The sequence below is a fragment of the Coregonus clupeaformis genome, unplaced genomic scaffold (genome assembly GCF_020615455.1).
Source record: "Coregonus clupeaformis isolate EN_2021a unplaced genomic scaffold, ASM2061545v1 scaf1160, whole genome shotgun sequence".
Lineage (NCBI taxonomy): Eukaryota > Metazoa > Chordata > Actinopteri > Salmoniformes > Salmonidae > Coregonus > Coregonus clupeaformis.
In genome coordinates this window covers 118,697-140,116 of record NW_025534614.1, presented here as the reverse complement: position 1 = coordinate 140,116, position 21,420 = coordinate 118,697, and the positions used below count along the sequence as shown (strand labels likewise).

Sequence of the window (21,420 nt, the reverse complement as noted above, 5' to 3'; positions counted from 1 at the left end):
GCAAGAAGGTGTTCCCGCCTGGGGTTAGTGGGAACTGTGTTGTACAGTGCAATAAACCAAATGAAGGAAGGGGGGAGGAAGGGAGGGGAAAATGAAGAAGGGGAATCAAGAGGGAGGGAGGGAGGGAGGGAGGGAGAAAAAGAGACATGAGACTTGAAATTGAAAAGCATTCCAGGTGACTACCTCATGAAGCTGGTTGAGAGAATGCCAAGCGTGTGCAAAGCTGTCATCAAGGCAAAGGGTGGCTACTTTGAAGAATCTCAAATATATTTTGATTTCATAGCTTTGATGTCTTCACTATTATTCTACAATGTAGAAAATAGTTAAAATAAAGAAATACCCTGGAATGAGTAGGTGTGTCCAAACTTTTGACTGGTAGTGTAAGTCTCATGTCTGTTTTTTTCTCCCTCCCTCCCTCCCTCCCTCCCTCCCTCCCTCCCTCCCTCCCTCCCTCCCCTCCTTGACTCCTCTTCTTAATTTATTTCCTCAGAAGAAAGGTGGAAAACTGTGATGCAGGAAGATAGTCATTCAAGGTTTTGTTTGGAATGTGTAATGAGGTCTGACAGTAGTGTGGACTGAGGAGAAGTGGTGATGATGTGTGTGTGTGAATCCTCCAGTGTGGTGGTTTAGTGTGGTGGAGGTCAGCTAATGAACGGCCTCTGGGACGGCAGAGCAGCCAGCCGCCACAGAAAGTCCTGTTTGAGGAGTCCCTTCGACAGCAATTACTGACAGCGCTGCTCCGAGTGCGAAGGTTGGGGGGGTATTGGTTGGCACTCGCCCCACGCTTCCTTCTTAATGATCCCATGGTCGCCCCACGTGGCCCCCCTTGTCCCCCACCTCACCCTGCTCGGCCCCTGGGTTCTCAAACTTTCCAGCTCCCTTTAATTGGCTACTGCCTCACAATATACAGCGACACAATGAAATACAATGGTGAGCTCGAAACGTCACTCACACGGGCCAATTTGCTCTAGCTGATTTCCTAGTGTGTCCCCCTCCGTCTCCCCCCATAAATCAACTGGAGAACGGGGGGCGGCCGGGAGATATGTCTCCCTCTCCCTGGGAGGAGAAATTGACTGTGGGGCCGGCGAGATTCATTTGAATAATTCATACTTAACCCATTCCCATGTCCTGTTTAAAGGAGATAAAATGTCCCTTTTACATGGCCCAAATGGAGTTTATAACACTGTTTCCTTACTCTGCTTTGCCAAGCCATGCAGGCTGAGGCGTTGGGTGGTTGGGTTTTGTGCTGTAACTTAGGAGACTAACTGACAAGCTGTTTCCCAGACAAATGAAGGTTTTCTTGGGCTCATAAAGCTGGTTTTCTCCAGGTAGTTTTTCTTCTCTGGATGATTGTAGGTTGGTGGAAATTATCCAAACATTATGATGACTATAATAATAAACTGCATTCATCAATCTGACTCCCTTATCATGTGAATGCTATAGCCCCATAGTCATATCCAGTGGGTATAGTGAAGGTCGCGAGCCTTGCGCCATCACTCGGAATGTGTCTAGGTTTACCGTTATGCAATTATTAAGAGGCTGAGGAAGAAGGAGATAATATCTTGCAATCAATGTCTTAGCATTAAATGATTGAGTTAACCTTAGCTCAGAGATGCACAGTTAGAGACCGAGCACATGTGCTATGTATATTGTGAATAACATTTACCATTAGACATTTCAGCAAATAATAATTCAAGGAATATTACTCAGAAATGTGAGGAATACAGTTCGTATCCATTTAAAAGTAATCCTATTTATTACAGTTACGCAATAAGAAAACAATTAGCAAATGATACATACCAGAACTCTTTACGATAAAAATAATACAAAATATCCTAAGTCTTAACAGCATAGAAAATTCACCACTATGACATGCAAACGTACATCAGGAGATCGGTTTACCAATGACTCCATGATCTAAGTTAAAGCCCAGCTTTTATTCTTCCAAGAGCGCAAACTCCCAGTATCTCCTATCGTCTAATTAACATCACTTTGCATGGCCCAAAAAACATTAAAACAAAGGCATGAAAACAACAGACACATTCTTGGATCTAATCACCACACCTCAACACTGTATGATAAGAGCACACTAAGTCACTCCTCTTTGAACTATCCGCCGTCCGACTAACAGAATAAAACAGTTTCTCTGTAACAATAAATCCAGACCACTTACAGTACAATTACACATATCAACACTCATAGCTCTTTATGAACTCTATGGCATATTATAACTCTTGAAACAATCCAAACATGCCAATTTAATTCACACAGTAACATTCATTTAGTCGATTCAAGTTTCATCAGTCTTTACACCTCTCCTGGCTTCAGTGACCCTAGGACTTCTGTGGGAATGTCTCTTCATTGAGATTGCCACAGATAAGGTGTGTTTGACCCCTGTGATAGCCCACAGACGGTCTGTCATTCGAACAATGCCATAAATCGTGACTGATTCATCATGCTGTGCTCCCAGGCTAGCCAGTCGCGAGTATCACCTTCTCTCATTCTTTCACTACATGATCAATAGTGGAATGCAAATCCAAATGCAAAAGCTATGCATGGTTTGGTTTGTTTGGAGGATAGAAAAACCAAACTAGAGGAAATATAATTCCTAACAAGCACAGACAACTAAGTGACTAATAGAAAGGACAATATTGATGTGTTTGTCATTTACATCGATGGACAGATGTTTAAACACATGCTTTCTTGGAAAGTATGGCAAAGTGAATCGTTTTTCACCCAAAAAACACAACTGCCCAAGGGAGTGACCAGACTAGACTATGTGGAAGCCATTTTATCACCAAACGAAAACGTCACCATGCGTTTCAATACCTATTCTGTCTTATGAAACTTGGCAGCAGAGAACAAGTCTCAAAATAACTCAATGACCAAGCTGAACTCCACCAGGAACGTTCACTTTCAACACATTCTCCTTCTTTCTCAAGGGTAGTAGACTTCTGACTAACCCTTCTTTTTGACCAGTCAGTCTGTCATGGTTTTGCTAACAGCTCCATTCTCCTTGTTCTCCTTCCTGTATGTCATCCCTGATGTGTTGAGTAGTCCAGATCTGTGTCAAGGCTTGTCTAGCCTTCAACTTTACAATCAATCAGACGGTGAGAGAACTCGAAACTGAGGAGCGTTCCCCAAGAGCTAGCGTGTTTGCGGTTACTGCGCGCATCCCAGAGCTAGCGTGTAGAAGAAGTGTGTTAGCTGCCATAATGCATTTTGACAAGTCTAGGGCTGAACTACAGAGAGGTGAGTATTGGGGTTGGTTGTAGGGGGAGATGGAAGCTCTAAGACAGTCTACTCTGTGTATTCCCTCTCAGGGCCAAGCGCGTAGGGCTTCATTAGACCATTGTCTGTCTGTCGGAGTTAATGTGCACCTGTCAGCACCCCAGATGCCTCTGATCCGCGCCCTGACGAGGAGAAGTAGAGCAAAGGACGTGAACTCGAATTGTAACGGCTATAGGGGGCACCGGTGATAGGGGGCCTCCTGTAGCTCAGTTGGTAGAGCATGGCGCTTGCAACGCCAGGGTTGTGGGTTCGATTCCCACGGGGGGCCAGTATGAAAAATGTATGCACTCACTAACTGTAAGTCGCTCTGGATAAGAGCGTCTGCTAAATGACTAAAATGTAATGTAAAAACCTCATGAAGTTGTAATAGTGAAGTCATGGTTATATTCATTAGGACACACCATAACCCTGAAAACGAAAATGTCAATTTCTTATTGGACAAGCTAGTCCTTCCCTGTTTCAAACAGTTTTTCGTGCCTAATGAATACAACCCGTATGCCTCAATTTGGACACATACCTGTTTTTCTAGGACACGTCACCCTCATTCTCTGGGTGTGCAGGTTGATAGGGATGAACTCTAGATACCTCTGGGCCTTGCTGCAGCTCGGCTTGAACGACGGACCTGTAAAAGATAGCAAAGAAAAGATGTGTCAGTATTGAACACATTGTAAAACAAATTGGATTGGTCACATGCGCCGAATACAACAGGTGTAGACCTTACTGTGAAATGCTTACTTACGAGCCCTAAACCAACAATGCAGTATTAAGAAAATAGAGTTAAGAAAATATTTACTTAATAAACTAAAGTAAAATAAAATAATAGTAACACAATAAAATAACAATAACGAGGCTATATACAGGGGGTACCGGTACCGAGTCAATGTGTGGGGGTACAGGTTAGTCCAGGTCATTTGTACATGTGGGTAGGGGTAAAGTGACTATGCATTATGATGTTTATAATTGAAAGAGGCTTTCCACGTCAGGCAGTAGCCCTCATAGTAGACCCCAGTGAAACCCTACACTCCTTCCCATCTGTTCGCTTAGTGGTCTCTCTCAAATCGACACTATTAGCTCAACTTTAAAGCTTCATTGCATCATGTAACTAAGAATATGCAGAAAGCATCAAAGTCCAGCTTCTTCATCTCCAATGTCATAGATTACAAGATCATGTTATCAAACTCATAGGCCAAACACAGAAGCTTATCTGCTGAATGCCACCGATCCTTATCCTGTCCAACATAATGACAAGGAGTCACACCCTTGAGTACAGAACTGTTTCAGCTGGACCCAGGGGTGTATTCATTATGCCGATTCTGTTGCAAAACGTTTCTTAAACGGAACGAAACTGGGAGGGACCTACCTGAATTTGTCCAATAGAAACTCTTGTTTTCTTTGCAAAACGTAACTGTTTACAACTGTTTGGACTAATGATTTCACCCCAGTTCATTACTAGCCTGTGCTTCTGATCTGGCTGAGCTTGTAGATCCAGTTATGACCAGATGGGGGCGACAACCCCCACATGCCAGCACAGACAGAAATATATACCTTTTAAAAATACAACTATTACAAACCTGCAAACCTCAAACACCTATATCTTCTAATAGACACGTTAAGTATAGCTACTGTATAATCACTTTAAAGCCTGGGTTTACCTTCCAATGCAAGACATTTCACAGATATCAGAGACTTCTCTGCACTTCAAAACCAGCTCAATTTCAATCAGGCCTTCCAAAGCATCCACTAATGTACAGTGTAATCCTCTAAGCGTAGGATTTGATCCCCTTTTGCACCACTTGCTTTGTACCAAACTTCCAATTAAAAATGTACCCCCAAAAGATAAAGCACAGGCTTATGCTGAAGCTGAAAAACACAATCTGACGCTCCACGCCGGTAGCGTAAATCTTATATATGCAAATAGAGCCAGCAAACTTTCTTTGAAATAGGGCTAAGCTTTTAAGAACAGTCAAATAACGCAGGCTATCTGACATTTTGCGGTGTTTGCTGAAGGGGAGGGTATTTGTGTGAATCAAGATAAAGGTAGGAAATAACAGGTAAACACACGAGGGAAAAACAGATTCTCCTCAAACAAACATTTGAAGTTCTCTTCCAAATTAGTTCCACATCAAAAATGTTTAATTGGGGTTTCTCTCGATTCGATCAGAACTCTGTGTTGCCAGCTTTGAGAAATTCCACACAACTCAAACAATCAAACAGACATTCAAACTTGGGAAAAAAACATGTTGACGTATCTACATAAGGACTGGGTACATACACCCTTGTCCTGTGTATTCCATTTGAGCAGATAGGCAAATACATCCCATTTGTCGAGATAATGTTGGAATATAAACACCCTTATCCCACATATCCTGTCCAAGTGTATACATCCCATTTCAAACAAAAGTCCTTGCAGTCAAGACTATAAGAAACTGTTCCAAGTAGATGTTTGCGCTGCTAATTCCAAAAAGAGTCAATGTAAAAATATGTCCACAGGGAAAAGCACACACAGGATATCAAAGTTATATGCTTAGTATTTTCATTTATTTACATATCCTGCTTGTGCTTTTCCCTGTGGATATATTTTTACATCCCATTTCCCCCAGCCAGTGTTAGGAGGACCCAGTGAGTGTTAACACGTGTAGGAGTCAGTGTGCTGTCCCCACTACCACCCATGAAACATTTAACTGCCGTCGTCCAGTGGGCTACACTTACAACATGCTACCCTGTTGCTAGCACATCTGGCCTCCAGCTGCTTACGTACAGATGTCCATACAGGCTCCAGATTACTGACTGTACATGTTTGCCCTACATGGGTTGCTAGCTAGGGTTCAAGTCTGTTTCAGTCATTTACCATGTGTGATGGCCAAATACCCAAATTATATCCAGCCATTCGTTTAATATCTGTATCACCAGCCTTCAAAAGCTTCTAGTTTGGCAGCCATCTTTATAGTCTTGTTTCTGACATCACATATTCCTCTGTAGCATTTAGCTAACCATGCCCTATGGCTTCTCCCAGCTGTGCTAGGTTGAGCGATCTCTTACGGCTAATGCTAAAGTCTGCCAGGGGGCCTTGCCGTCACTTCAGCTCAGTGGGCTGCCGGTCAGTCACTGTGTCAGCTGTGTGCACTGGGGACGGGGGCTAATCGAGCTAGCAACCGGTGCGGGTTAGACGAATTAGCTGTATCAAATCCCCATCTGTTTGCCCAGGTGGTCAGTCTGCGTGACAGGAGGGAGCCAGGATACTGACCCACACACAGCTGGCTGGCCAGAGTGGAGGGGGTTGGAGTGGAGGGACTCTTTCTCTCTCTCTCTCTCTCTCTCATTTTTACTTAACCCTTAACACATTCTCATTTACAACAACAACCTGGGGAATAGTTACAGGGGAGAGGAGGGGGGATGAATGAGCCAGCTGGAAGCTGGGGATGATTAGGTGGCCATGATGGTATGATGGCCAGATTGGGAATTTAGCCAGGACACCAAGGTTAACACCCATACTCTTAAAATAAGTGCCATGGGATCTTTAGTGACTACAGAGAGTCAGGAAACCTGTTTAACGTCCCATCCAAAAGACGGCACCTTACACAGGGCAATGTCCCCAATCACTGCCATGGGGCAATGGGAGACTGAAAAGATTCGGCATGGGTCCTCAGATCCTCAAAAAATTCTACAGCTGCACCATCGAGAGCATCCTGCCTGGTTGCATCACCGCCTGGTATGGCAACTGCTTGGCCTCCGACCGCAAGGCACTACAGAGGGTAGTGCGTACGGCCCAGTACATCACTGGGGCCAAGCTTCCTGCCATCCAGGACCTCTATACCAGGCGGTGTCAGAGGAAGGCCCTCAAAATTGTCAAAGACTCCAGCCACCCTAGTCATAGACTGTTCTCTCTGCTACCGCACGGCAAGCGGTACCGGAGTGCCAAGTCTAGGTCCAAAAGACTACTCAACAGCTTCTACCCCCAAGCCATAAGACTCCTGAACAGCTAATCATGGCTACCCAGACTATTTGCACTGCCCCCCCCACCCCATCTTTTTACGCTGCTGCTACTCTATTAATTATTTATGCATAGTCACTTTAACTCTACCCACATATTACTTCAACTACCTCAACTAGCCGGTGCCCCCGCACATTGACTCTGCACCGGTACCCCCCTGTATATATAGCCTCCCTACTGTTATTTTATTTTACTTCTGCTCTTTTTTTCTCAACACTTTTTTGTTGTTGTTTTATTTTACTTTTTTATTAAAAATAAATGCACTGTTAGTTAAGGGCTGTAAGTAAGCATTTCACTGTAATGTCTGCACCTGTTGTATTCGGCGCATGTGGCCAATACAATTTGATTTGAGATATATATATATATTTTTTGACCAGAGGAAAGAGTGCTAGCAGTGTGATGCAGGGTCTCTCTCTCTCTCTCTCTCTCTCTCTCTCTCTCAGCCTGAAGACACATTTTGTGAGCCCTGAAGAGACAATATGTGATGCCTTTGGATCGCTAACTTCAGAAACAGGGGTTCAATCAACTAACGATTACAGCCGGTGGCAGAAAATTCCTTCTCCTTCCTGTAGTAATCCATCCATAAACAAAGTCAATATCCTCTTTGATTAGGGCCATTTCGACCATTTGGAGAGTTTAAAATCCTTTTCCAATGCAGTATCACACATCCTTCTAAATGTAGAAGCCAATATGTAGTGGTAGTAGCAGCAGCATCATCATCCAACCAGGCCCGTTAGCTAGTTAACGGTGGGGGGGGGGGCTGGTGCTGAGGAAAGTAGAGGAATGCAGCGAAAGCCTCAGTGTTCACAGGCTCCTCAGGCCGCCTGAGGACACACTTGGCACAGCAAACAAGACTCCCAAATAACCACCGCCGGGACGGGAGGCCGGGGTTCAGATTGATGCTGGGATGGATTTGTGCATTTTGCATTTGTCCTATTCTCCCACTGCTCCTCTGGTGCAGAGATACATTTATTTAGGTGGCTCTGGGAATTCTCTCAGAGTGTATCGGAGGATTTCCTTTCATTCAAACAGCAGGCAAGTTGCAACTCAGAGCTCCCACAGTGGAGGAACTGGAAACACACTGGTGGTGTCTGTAGACAAAGTCCTGTCTATGAAGCGTCTACAGTATACAGAACTACACCTGGCGACACATTTCACAGCTTCATAAATGAGCAAACTACTTCATCCCTCTTGCTCCTCTGTAACAATATAACAATAATATTTAGTCCCTAGTCTGGAAGGGGGGCTTTGCTCTTAGCCCGTCACCATGATTGAAGAGTGAGTGACAGACGGGTCTTCACTGTAGCTGACATATGGCGTAGGAAGGCCAACAAACATCCACTAACGGGATTATCCAAGCTTCTAATTCGCCGGTCGGCAAACAATAGGAGTGGGAGAGATGATTAATTCATGAATGGAGTTTCGCGGCGGAATGGAGTTATTAGAGCATCTGAAGTATGCCGGGGTCATTCCATCTAATTAAGTATGAATAAAAGGAAAACACCAGGGGTTTTGAAACTGTGGAAGAGGATGTTTTCACTCAAACCCCCATGGACTAACGTTACACAACGCAGTGTATCCATCCTCCCTTCCTCCTCTTCCATCTCACTTTCCTCTCTCTCACTTTCTCACTCTCTCACTTGTAACATTGTTGTGCTGCATGCTAGCCACCACATACACACCTCCTCTCTCCATCCTTCTTTCATCTCTCTATCCTCCCACTGCCCACCTTTCCTTTAATCACATTAGGTATCAATAATTCATCTGGTTGCTGCCTTCTCTGCCCGGCAAGTATAGCGTTTTCTGTCACTTAGCCGATTTAATGCGGCGCTGGATTAGGGGCGGCGAGGGCCCTCTCCTCTGCTGCACGGCGTCCAACGGCTATCGGCTAACTTGATTATCACACAATGCAGCATCTGGCCATGCAGGGAGAGCTGTCATTTCAACCCACGCCGCCTTGCCCTCTATTTACTAGACGATGTGTGTCTGTCAGTGTGTCTGTGAGTCTGTCTGTGTGTCTGTCTGTCTGTCTGTGTGTGTGTGCGGGGGATGGGGGGGTGGGGGGGGGGGGTGGGGGAGCGGCCAACGTCGATCATCAGATGGTCGCAGGGAAAAACAACCACCACAAATATCTCATTACGGAATGAGAGGTGTGGGAGGAAAAATCTATCACTCCGTCAGGATTCTATGGCCGCTGGGACCCAAGGAACGCTGGGATAGAGGGTCGATAGAGGAATGGAGGGAGGGATGGAGGGATAGAGTGAGAGAAAAAGAGAGAGAGAGAGGTGTTATGGCTCGTGCTGTGACCCATCAAGCATCGTGTTGTGGAAGTCTATCGAATTTGGTCGAGGACAGAAATAGATAATTTGATAGTGCCAAATAATATCTGTCATTTTGTGCAACATAGTGGATGTGAGTAGTTAGGGGTGAAGGTGTGTGTGTGGGTGGATATGTGAGTGTGTGTGTGTGAGTGCGTGTGAGAGAGTGTGTGTGTGTGTGTGTAATTCAGCGACACAGTTAAGTGTCTAAGTTTTGTTCTGCATCTTGTCAGTAGGAATCAGCAGGATAAGCGTGTAAACCCTACAAATATCAGATGAAGCCCCCACACACACACACACACACACACACACACACACACACACACACACACACACACACAGAGTAGCACTCAATCAGCTTCCCCTGGTAAACAAAATTATTACCACGTAATTCTTAATTATCCCCCTTAACCCCGTAGAAACTTGTTGCCATGGAAACTAAGGCAGCAGAAGACAGAAACACAGGAGAGAGTGTTTTCTGCTCTCCAGGAAGAAGGTAAAGTGGAAGAGAAGAAAGAAAGATGACTTGAGGCGGCCATCGATACTACGGTCCCCAAGGCCTCAGTCCTCACCCGGTGTCATTTTTTTACCCAGGATTCAATTCCGGATCCAATCGACACGCATCAATTATTCAAACATTAGTCAGATGAGTTCAACTCGATATGTGACATCGACTGTCTGTACGATAATGTGAAATATGTAATTCTGTTTTATATATGGCTGGGAGGGTTATTTTAATGGCTACGTGACCTGGCCACATTATAGACTGTAACAATAGGCCCAGAGTTTTTCTTGTTCAGGTCTCGTCACTCACTCTCTCATTCCCATCGAGCCGGCTGGCACATAGGGCAGCATTTCCTAGTCACAATTTTAGAAAATAAAATCCCCACTTTCTCAATACTAACAGTGCCTAGTTCTGATTGTTTACCAAAAATGTTGCACTTCAAAGATTAAACGTTGGGAATGTCTTCCAAGCTGATTTGGCATTCACTGGCATCGACTACAATATCTCCATATCATAACAGAAATGCCCAAAATGCATATTTGTATTTGTATTTATTAAGGACCTCATTAGGTTCTGCCAAGGCAGCAGCTACTCTTCCTGGGAATTATTATGGATCCCCATTAGGTCCTGCCAAGGCAGCAGCTACTCTTCCTGGGGTTTATTATGGATCCCCATTAGGTCCTGCCAAGGCAGCAGCTACTCTTCCTGGGGTTTATTATGGATCCCCATTAGGTCCTGCTAAGGCAGCAGCTACTCTTCCTGGGGTTTATTATGGATCCCCATTAGGTCCTGCCAAGGCAGCAGCTACTCTTCCTGGGGTTTATTATGGATCCCCATTAGGTCCTGCCAAGGCAGCAGCTACTCTTCCTGGGGTTTATTATGGATCCCCATTAGGTCCTGCCAAGGCAGCAGCTACTCTTCCTGGGGTTTATTATGGATCCCCATTAGGTCCTGCCAAGGCAGCAGCTACTCTTCCTAGGGTTTATTATAGATCCCCATTAGTTCCTGCTAAGGCACCAGCTACTCTTTCCGGGGTCCAAACAAATCAAGGCAACAACAACAAAAAATCTGTAAAATAAAACAGTACAATTATGACATCACTACATATCTATATTATATTTATAATACCACCATACATACAGTACGTTTGTGTAGAGTGAGTGTGCTAGTGTATGTGTGTGCCTGTGTGTGTGTGTGTCTCTTCACAGTCCACGTTGTTCCATAAGGTGTAGTTTTATCTGTTTTTTTTAATCTGATTTGGTCATGGCTCTGCGTAGTACTGTACGTTTTCCAGAGTCTGTTCTGGACTTGAGGACTTTGAAGAGACCCCTGCTAGCATGTCTTGTGGGGTATGCCTGGGTGTCTGAGCTATGTGCCAGTCGTCTGAACAGACAGCTCGGTGCTTTCAACATGTCAGTACCTCTCACAAAGACAAGTAGTGATGTAGCACGGCTGGCCCTTAAATGTACACGGAGAGCTAACATCAATGACATGCATGTCAATCTCCCCTCTACTTTGAGCCAGGAGAGATTGACATTCATGTCATTGATGTTAGCTCACCGTATACATTTAAGGGCCAGCCATGCTGCTCTGTTCTGGGCCAACTGTAATTTGCCTATGTCCCTTTTTGTGGCACTTGACCATATGACTGGGCAGTAGTCCAGGTGCGACAAAACTAGGGCCTTTAGGACTTGTTTTGTTGATAGCAATGTCAAGAAAGCAGAGCAGCGCTTTATTACAGACAGACCTCTCCCCATCTTAGCTACCGTTGCATCAATATGTTTTGACCATGACAGTTTACAATCCAGGATTACACCAAGCAGTTAAGTCCCCTCAACTTTCTCAATTTCCACATTATTCATTACAAGATTTAGTTGAGGTTTAGGGGTTAGTTAATGATTTGAACCAAATACAATGCTTTCAGTTTTTTAAATATTTAGCACTAGCTTATTACTTGCCACCCATTCTAAAACTGACTGCAGCACTTTGTTAAGTGTTTCAGTGATTTCACTTTCTGTGGTAGCTGACGTGTATAATGTTGAGTCATCAGCATACATAGACACACAGGCTTTACTCAGTGACAGGTTATTAGTAAAGATTGAAAAGAGTAAGGGGCCTAGACAGCTGCCGTGGGGAATGCCCGACTCTACCTGGATTATGTTGGAGAAGCTTCCATTAAAAAACACCCTCTGTGTTCTGTTAGACAGATAACTCTCAATCCACGATATAGCAGGGGATGTAGAGCCATAACACACGTTTTTCCAGCAGCAGATTATGATCGAAGATGTCAAAAGCTGCATTGAAGTATAACAAAACAGCTCCAACAATCTTCTTATTATCAATTTCTTTCAGCCAATCATCAGTCATTTGTGTAAGTACTATACATGCTGAGTGCCCTTCCCTATTAGCGTGCTGAAAGTCAGTTGTTAATTTGCTTACTGTGACATAGCACTGTATCTGGTCAAACACCATTTTTATCAAAACAGGCTGATTGGTTGGCTGCTTGGGACAGTAAAGGGTGCTTTGCTATTCTTGAGTAGCAGAATTACTTTTGCTTTCCTCCAGGCCTGAGGGCACACACTTTCCTGTAGGCTTAGATTGAAGAGATGGAAATAGGAGTGCCAATATAGTCCACTATCATCCTCAGTAATTTTCCTTCCAAGTTGTCAGACCCAGATGGCTTGTCATTGTTGATAGACCCCCCCAAAAATCACCTCTTCCACACTCACTTTACGGAATTCAAAATTACAATGCTTGTTTTTCATAATTTCGTCAGTTATGCATGGTTGTGTACGTTCAGAATTTGTTGTTGGCATGTCATGCCTAAATTTGCTCATCTTGCCTAGGAAAAATCATTAAAGGGATAATTCCCCAGAGTCAGATGAACCCCAGAATCAGATGAACTTGTGGATACCATTTTTACGTATCTGTGTCCAGTATGAAGGAAGTTAGAAGCAGCTTCGTGAGCCAATGCTACCTAGCATTAGTGCAATGACTGGAATTGCTAACGCTAGTTAGCAATTGCGAAAGCGCTAGTTAGCAACTTCCTTCAAACTGCACGCAGAGACATAAAAATGATATCCACAAGTTCATCTGACTCTGGGGAAGTAGATAAAGGGCTTGATTGCTAAAATCCCAAAGTATCCCTTTAAAGTAGTTGGCAATATCAGTGGGTTTTGTGACGAATGAGCCACCCGATTCAATGAATGATGGAGCTGAGATTGCGTTTTTGCCCAAATTTTCATTTAAGGTGTGCCAAAGCTTTTTACTATCATTCTTTATTCATAATTTTTCTTTGTTTCATAGTACAGTTTCTTCTTCTTTTTGTTTAGTTTAGTCACATGATTTCTCAATTTACAGTACGTTTGCCGATCAGCTGTGCAGCCAGACTTATTTGCCATTCCTTTTGCCTCGTCCCTCTCAACCATAAATGTTTTCAATTCCTCATCAATCCACAGGGATTTAACAGTGATTTTCTTAATGGGTGCATGCTTATTAGTAACTAGAATAAGCAATTTCATAAATGCGTCAAGTGCAGCGTCTGGTTGCTCCTCATTACACACCGAAGACCAGCAAATATTCTTTACATCTTCAACATAGGAATCACTAAAAAACCTCTTGTATGACCTCTTATACACTATATTAGGCCCAGCCTTTGGAACTTTGGTTTTCCTAGATATGGCTACTATTTTATGATCACTACATCCGATGGATGTGGATACTGCTTTAGAGCATATTTCTGCAGCATTAGTAAAGATCTGATCAACACATGTGGATTATTTAATTCCTGTGCTGTTTGTAAATACCCTTAGCGATTTCATGAACCTTGTTTCTTAGGCTACACACTATATGTTAATGTGGGCTATTTTTAGTACTTTTCTGGAATGCTTGATTGTTTTTATTGCTTTACTGGGAGGCTTATCAGAGGTAGACATGACAGTGATATTTATGTTTGAGCTGATAGTGCAGGGTGAACTGCACACAGTGGGCTTCCTACTAGGGCAAACCGCCCCAGCGCTAACAGTATAACTCACATGATTACTGCTGACAATAGCTGTTGGATTGACAGAGGCATTCAGGGGAGTTAGAGGAACATAAATTAGGTTACTTCCATTATGACTGACAACACCCCTGGGACAATGTACATTTGTAGCAGCACTACGACAACTCAGTGACACAATGGTAGGGATGATCTGAGCAGGACTTGGGTCACTGATAAGTCATTGTCTCATAGACTCCATCTCTTTACCAAGCAAAGATAAGTACAAAGTTAGCCACTGCATCCGAATCCACTGGAGACATAGGAACATGTGTTTGTCTGTGTGACAAGGTTGAACCGTGAAACATTGGCAATTACAGAAACATTGGCAATGTGATGAACAAAAACAAGAAAAGGCCAAACAAAACACAAACAAGAAAAATTCAGCAAGGGTGTTCACAAAGAGGGATTTCAGAAATTATTGCTTCTTCCCAAGGGTACCTCTACTCTTCTAAGAGGTAGAGAGAATTATAGCATGGTATAGGGCATAAAGCAGTGTGTGTGTGCATAGTGTAAATATGTGTGTGCGTATAGTGACTATGTGTGTGTCCATGCGTGTACAAGCATGTGCACGCTTGAATGTGTGTCTGCGTGCCCTTGTGTGCATGTAGCAAGTCTTACCAGTGATCTTATTCAGCTCAACCAGGGTCTCCTGGTAGACAGCTATGACCTGTCCATAACGGGCAATCACCTCCTTCCTCAGGTTGTCCCAGTGGGGAGACAGTTCCCCAAGGTCCCTCAGCTCCTGTATCCTGGAACGACAGGGGATCCACAGGGAATGTCAATGAGAGACACATGGATTGTTACGAAGTACAAGGAGTTTCTCAACCAGACTCTGTCAGCTCAGTTCAATCAAACCCATATCCCATCGACACAGAAAGGGAGCGAGAAAGTAAGAAGAGAGAGATAGTCAATCAATCAATACATTTGATTTATAAAGCCCTTTTTACATCAGCAGTTATCACAAAGTGTATACTATTCTACTGTATCTTAGTCCATGCTGCTCTGACATCGCTCGTCCATATATGTGTATATTCGTAATTAATTCCTTACTTAGATGTGTGTGTATTGGGTATATGTTGTGAAATTGTTAGACATTACTTGCTAGATATTACTGTGCTGTCGGAGCTAGAAGCACAAGCAGTTCGCTACACCCGCAATAACATTTGCTAAACACGTGTATGTGACCAATAAAATGTGATTTGATTTGAAAGTGACTTTACAGAAACACGGCCTAGACCACAAAGAGCAAGCAGAGACATAAGCAGAAGCACAGTGGCCAAGAAACTAAACAAAAACTCTGTAGAAGGAAGAAACCTAGAGAGGATCCCGGCTCAGAAGGAAGGCATATCCTGTTCTGTCTTTACTGGGTAGAGATATACAGGAATGTCACTAAGAGGATACAGATCATCACAGAATATTGGGAAGCCTGACCTTGAGCAATGCATTTGAAACCCACATTGCAACATTTCAATAAGAAGTAGGTGTGCGGCAGTAAGCAACATGCATTTTGTAAGACATTGCATAAAGATTGCTTTGGCAGGTTCACCACAAACACATACAGTATTATCCAGCCAGACTGAACCTATTCTATGACACCCTGCCATCATCTAATGCTATTTTGCTGGCCCATGGCAAATAGCACGGTTAGATTGACTCCACTGTGACTAATGTTGCTCATTGTCTTCTGGTTTGAGTCATATGACCCTAACTGTCACAGTGGTGGGTGTATTAACAGACTGTTTAACACCTCTCTGATGCATGCAGGAACAGACAGACACACACACACACACACAGACTGACACGCGCAAGGAAGCACGCATACACACACGCAAGCACACAGACGAGTGTATACACACAAATGCACACGCACACACACCATTTACCCCATCCCTGAGCCTCACTGCTTAGCCCATAGACTGATCTTTATTAAACAAATCTCACCCTCAGGCTAGAAGCCATTTTGTCCACTTATCCACTAGTTTCCCATCATCACCCCTTCTTCTCTTCTCCCAGTCAGAGACATCCTACCATCCAAATTCCATTAACCAATAATAAACCCCTCTATCTAGTCCTTTTCTAGTCGATCGCCGCGGCAACCTGTTTCATCTCATAGCGAGGCGTGTGTGTGTGAGTGTGTGTGTGTGAGGCGTGCAGCCGGAGGGCCAAAAGACCCCTACACGTTGCCATTAGGGGCCGAGGTAAACTGAGGTCGTTGCCAAGGAAATAACCACCCGTCGCCGGAGGCGTCCAAGCTGATACCCAGGCTACCGCCTGTGTGTGTATGTATCCTCTGAATGGCTGTGATCAGATGTTGTGATATGAAACGTCGTGCCTGTAGTCTCCATTGTAAAGAAGGCCTTGATCTCAATGATACGTAGGGGGATTCAGTGGGCTCTTTGCTTTAATAGAGAGGTGTTATTGTTGACAATGGATCCAACGTATCTTAGACTACAGACAGTGTTGTGCTGCTCATCAGACTGACTCAAATGTAAATGAGCCATTATAAGAATATATTATCAGACTGTTTGATCTATTCTAATTCATTTGCAAACATATCCGAAATGTTTGCATGATGTGTGTTTTGTGAGAGATTAAGGGACATGTAAAGTATCACATCTCTCCCCTCCACCCTCTCACCTCACAAAACCCAACTGACGATGGAACAGGAGTGAACTTAGCCAGATGGATAGTGCCATGCTGCCCAGGTGCAGTTAACATTTCCCCACAACCCCCCTTTCCACCTTAAAGTGTACCCTCTCTCTCTCTCTGCGGTTGTAAACAACATGAGTAAATAACACAGTTAGTACTATCCGGAATCCTTGGGACGTCCCTACCCTAAACCCTAACCTTAACTCCAACCCTAACCTTAACCATAACCTAACCTTAACCATAACCTAACCTCAACCATAACCTAACCCTAACCCTTGAGCTGGGCGATACAGACACAAATCCATATCGCGATAAATTGCCTGAATTGATGTGATAATGATAAATAGAATGATACACAAATAGTTTTTAACATTAATGTGCACCACCTTTTTTTATTATTATCCTTTAAACTACTACTACTAGTTTTATGGTTGTAGCCATCAATTGTCCCACTAACAATCACCCATATTAGCAAACTTAATCAATTTCAAACTTCACATTTCTCTAGTATAGGCTACTTATCGTAATGAACGATGTCAGCAAACTGCCTGCGATAAGTGATCAGAATGATCGGTGTCGATAATTTTCATTTATCGGCCCAGCTCTACCTAACCCTAACCATAACCATTTTAAATGTCAACTACAATGTGGTAGGGATGTCCCAAGAATGGCGGATTGTAAGGACCTAAATTACACCAGCGCTGTGGCAAACCTAGCGGTGGCACGCGTTGCTCTGTGACCAAGACGCAGTGCGGCCATGCTCCCCCAGGTGGGTTGTGGGTAACGGCCATAGGGAGGCTTTGATTCAACATCATGGGAGAGAGTTGAAAGGGATAGGTCTGTGATTTCACATATTTACGTATTTGTTTCCTTATTAGCAATTCTTGACAGTGGCTAGTTTAACAAAACCAGCGTGGATTGCAGTCCTTGTCCATAGAATGATTTCAAGTTTAAAAAACTAATAGTCGAACCAGGTGGGCTTCCATCTTTTCGCTTCCAGAATATTCAGTAAAAAGTGAACTTCAATATCTCTGTGATGAGGTGATTTCGAAGGAGTCAGGCGCAGGAGGGTAAATCACAGAATAACAGGATTTATTCTGAACCACAGAGTTACGCAGCAATGCATCAAAACACTCCAGTGTGCAAAACAGGAGCACTGGAAAATACAACGCACACAGGGAAATATCCCGGCGATACAAAATACACGGAGCTCCACCGAGCTTCTCTATCCTCCACAATAAACAATCACACACAAAGACAAGGGGAGCAGATGGAACACTTATACAGGTACTGATGAGGGGATATGAACCAGGTGTGTGTAATAAACAAGACAAAACAAATGGAATGATGAGATGAGGAGCGGCAGTGGCTAGAAGGCTGGTGACGGCGAACACCAAAGCCTGCCCAAACAAGGAGAGGTGGCAGCTTCGGAGGAAGTCGTGACAATCTCATTCCGGTATCTCATTACCAGTTAAGATCAGCCACCCTTAATTGTGTGGAGATTTCCTCTGAGAACAATGATGAGTTCCCATGTAAAGTTCCCGACTCAAAGCATTCCTGTGTAGCCTTAATGCTTTCAACCAGAAGATTAGCATCTTTTTAAATTAGTCAGTGCACAAAAGGCACCCGATTTCTTCTAAAACAGGACAGAAATATTCCCCAGTATCATTTTGGGGTAGAAGACGGAGAAAAAAATGATTGTTTCTCTTTGTTCTGTATGGTAATCCGAAACCACTGCTGACAGAGATAATGATATTGGCCCTGTCGCAGAGTAGGAGATGGGGACGTTCAGATAGGTGTCGTGTCGTGGGGGTTGGGGTAGTGAGGTTGAAAGTAGACCCACTCCATGTGGCCTCGATGCTTCAATCAAACATATTGTTCTAACCCAGCCATCCACTTGGGTTTGGAGAGGGCTCTAAGGCTCATGAGAGGATGCAGTGTGTGTGTATGTGTGTGTGTGTGTGTGAGATGCTCTCTGTGTGATGCTATCTGATTCCACCGCTATAGCCACTTTATCAAACACCATACCATGCTCTTTAGCAGATTGCAGCCATTCAGTGTAATCCATATCCTTCTGTCTAAACCACTGTTATTTGTGTATCAGGAGGCGTCAGCCCCAGCCCCAACCCAGACGTGTTATTTTGATGCTGGGCAGACAGCAGTGGTTGGGGGTCAGTGGGTGTAGAAGGGGGGAGACTGAGTCACAAGCCTTAAGAAGGACACTGAGTAGGGAAGCTATAGATAGTACACTCATAATCTCACCTTCGGTCCAGACAACTTTTACGCAGTGAGATAGAGAGAGGGGAAGAGAGAGATAGACGGGGGGGGTGGCAATGAGTCACAGGCCTTAAGAGGTACTGAGTAGGGAAGATGAAGGAGGGAGAGAGCGAGAGAGAGAGAGAGAGACAAAGGCAGAGAAGATTGACATGAGATAGGGACTGTGAGACTTGAAGAACAAGACACAGTAGGGACTGAGGGCAAAAGAAGACAAGAGGCCTCAGACAGACAAGCAGAAAGAAAAGGCAAGAGATGGAGCGAGAGAGAGAGAGAGAGAGCGAGAGAGAGAGAGAGCGAGAGAGCGAGAGGGCTGTTATGTTCAAACTGACTTGGACAGATGAGGGCTACAGAATACATTTTCCAAATAACAAAGACCTGTCATGTGAGAGCCTTTATTTCATGCTGTGTTATAGTAGCCTGTTCAATTTAATCACCAAGAGCTTTGGGCCTGGGGTCAATATTACAACCCAACCTGCCTCCTTTACTGTAGACGGCCAAGTACATAGAGAACTATAGCCTACTGGTTTTCATATAGTGTGCTTTACTGAAAGGTAGTATAGAGGCCACAGTATCAACCACCAACCACAGTATCAACCACTGTGATGCTCTTTAGTTCACAGGAGCTGAAGATGATCAGTTATAATATAATAATAATAATAATAATAATAATATAATATAATAATATGCCATTTAGGGGAGTAAATGGGAGGGAGGACATTGACAGTCAGAGGACTATGTGTTGTCTTAGTGTTTGGCCCACCGTGTTGCACAAACACACACACACACACAAACAAACATATACACACACACACACACACACGCACGCCCTGCAGAGTGTCATAATAATATGCCATTTAGCAGACGCTTTTATCCAAAGCGACTTAGTCATGTGTGCATAAATTTTTAGGTATGGGTGGTCCCGGGGATCGAACCCACTACCTTGGCGTTACAAGCGCCGTGCTCCACCAGCTGAGCTACAGAGGACCACAGTTCATTTACTCCTTGTTGAATGGAGAAGGAACGTAGGCGTAGCTCGGAATTAATGAAACGATCAGATCAATTCATAGAAAAACAAGGATAAATATTATTTAACGCCCACACACACATCCATAATTGGCACACACACACACACAGTCACTCACACACAAAGAGCCACACAAGAGCCACACACCCACACAAAAGGACAAAGATTAAACAGGCATGTTGATAGTAGAAAGAGGAGGCACGTTGATAAGGTTGGAACATGGCTGTCAACATCAAAGGGAACGAGGGATGAAGAGTAGAGAAAAAGAGATGCCACCACTAGCATAAAGTGGTGCTAGGGAAGGAGACTAAGCCATCAGCCACTTCACAGTGTGTGTGTGTGTGTGTGTGTGTGTGTGTGTGTGTTTGTCACTTCACAGTCTTAAAAGGCGTAACTTAATCATTAAAGGGTAAAGCCTGATTGAGTTTTTCCACAGAACCAAGAGGAAGCTAACGCCTGAAATCGTTCAAAGAGGATTATAAACAAACGCTTCAACTCCCCATCTACCTTGTAGTGAATAATACAGTATATATACATTGCTGTGTGGTGGTTAACAAACTCAATACGGTACTTGTGTTTTTGAGCATGTGTCATACACAGCCATTGTATACAGTGACAGAGCGAGATCGTTTTCTGAATATGTGCAGTGGCTGCTTTCCAAATGTGTCTCGGGCAGTTGCAGACAAAATGTCAGACACACAATAGTTAAAGCTAGAATCTTAGTTGCTATATCCATTTTTGGACTTATAAATGAATTATATATACCCATTGATTCTTGAACAATATAACTTATAAATGCCTCATGAGCTTAGTTTAACTCTCATACCCAATCAGAAGCCAAAATATCTGCTTGTTTTGATCTAATGTTTGTAAACAATGTAAACGTAAAAAAAAAAAAAACTGTATAGCTTCAAAACTATCATTTTTTATGGTCAGTTCTTGCATCCATAGCTCCGTCTATGAATTTGAGAGTCGTTACATTTCTCCAGGCCCATCCCTTAGCTTTTTACCAAAACAGAGGTGGGGTGCTGGCTTTGTTATAGTTTCAATGAAGGACTCTAGCTTTAAAGTATTGTTCTACTCAGACTGCAAGTATCAAGAGAGGTTAGAGTCTAGAGGCAATAGACCAGATAGTAATAAGGCTTAAATAATAGCTTTTAAGGGAGGGAACTTGAGGGAAACCTTGGTCTGAGAATGTTCTAATCTAGAACTTGAGGGAAACCTTGGTCTGAGAATGTTCTAATCTAGTTTAATGACCTGGGATTCCAAACTAGCGGCCTGATGGGGTCACTCCATGCATCCCAAATGGAACCCTATTCCCTT

The 21,420-nt window shown here is 43.7% G+C and overlaps 1 protein-coding gene across 1 annotated transcript in view; it reads right to left on the bottom strand.

Moving 5' to 3' along the window:
* Positions 1-21,420, bottom strand: part of LOC121535994 (type II inositol 3,4-bisphosphate 4-phosphatase) — a gene marked incomplete at both ends in the record, with an annotated part of 171,424 nt that overhangs the window by 33,890 nt on the left and 116,114 nt on the right. The window contains 2 exon segments of the mRNA XM_045217638.1: positions 3,809-3,913; positions 14,766-14,896. Coding sequence (XP_045073573.1) covers positions 3,809-3,913; positions 14,766-14,896 — 236 coding nt within the window.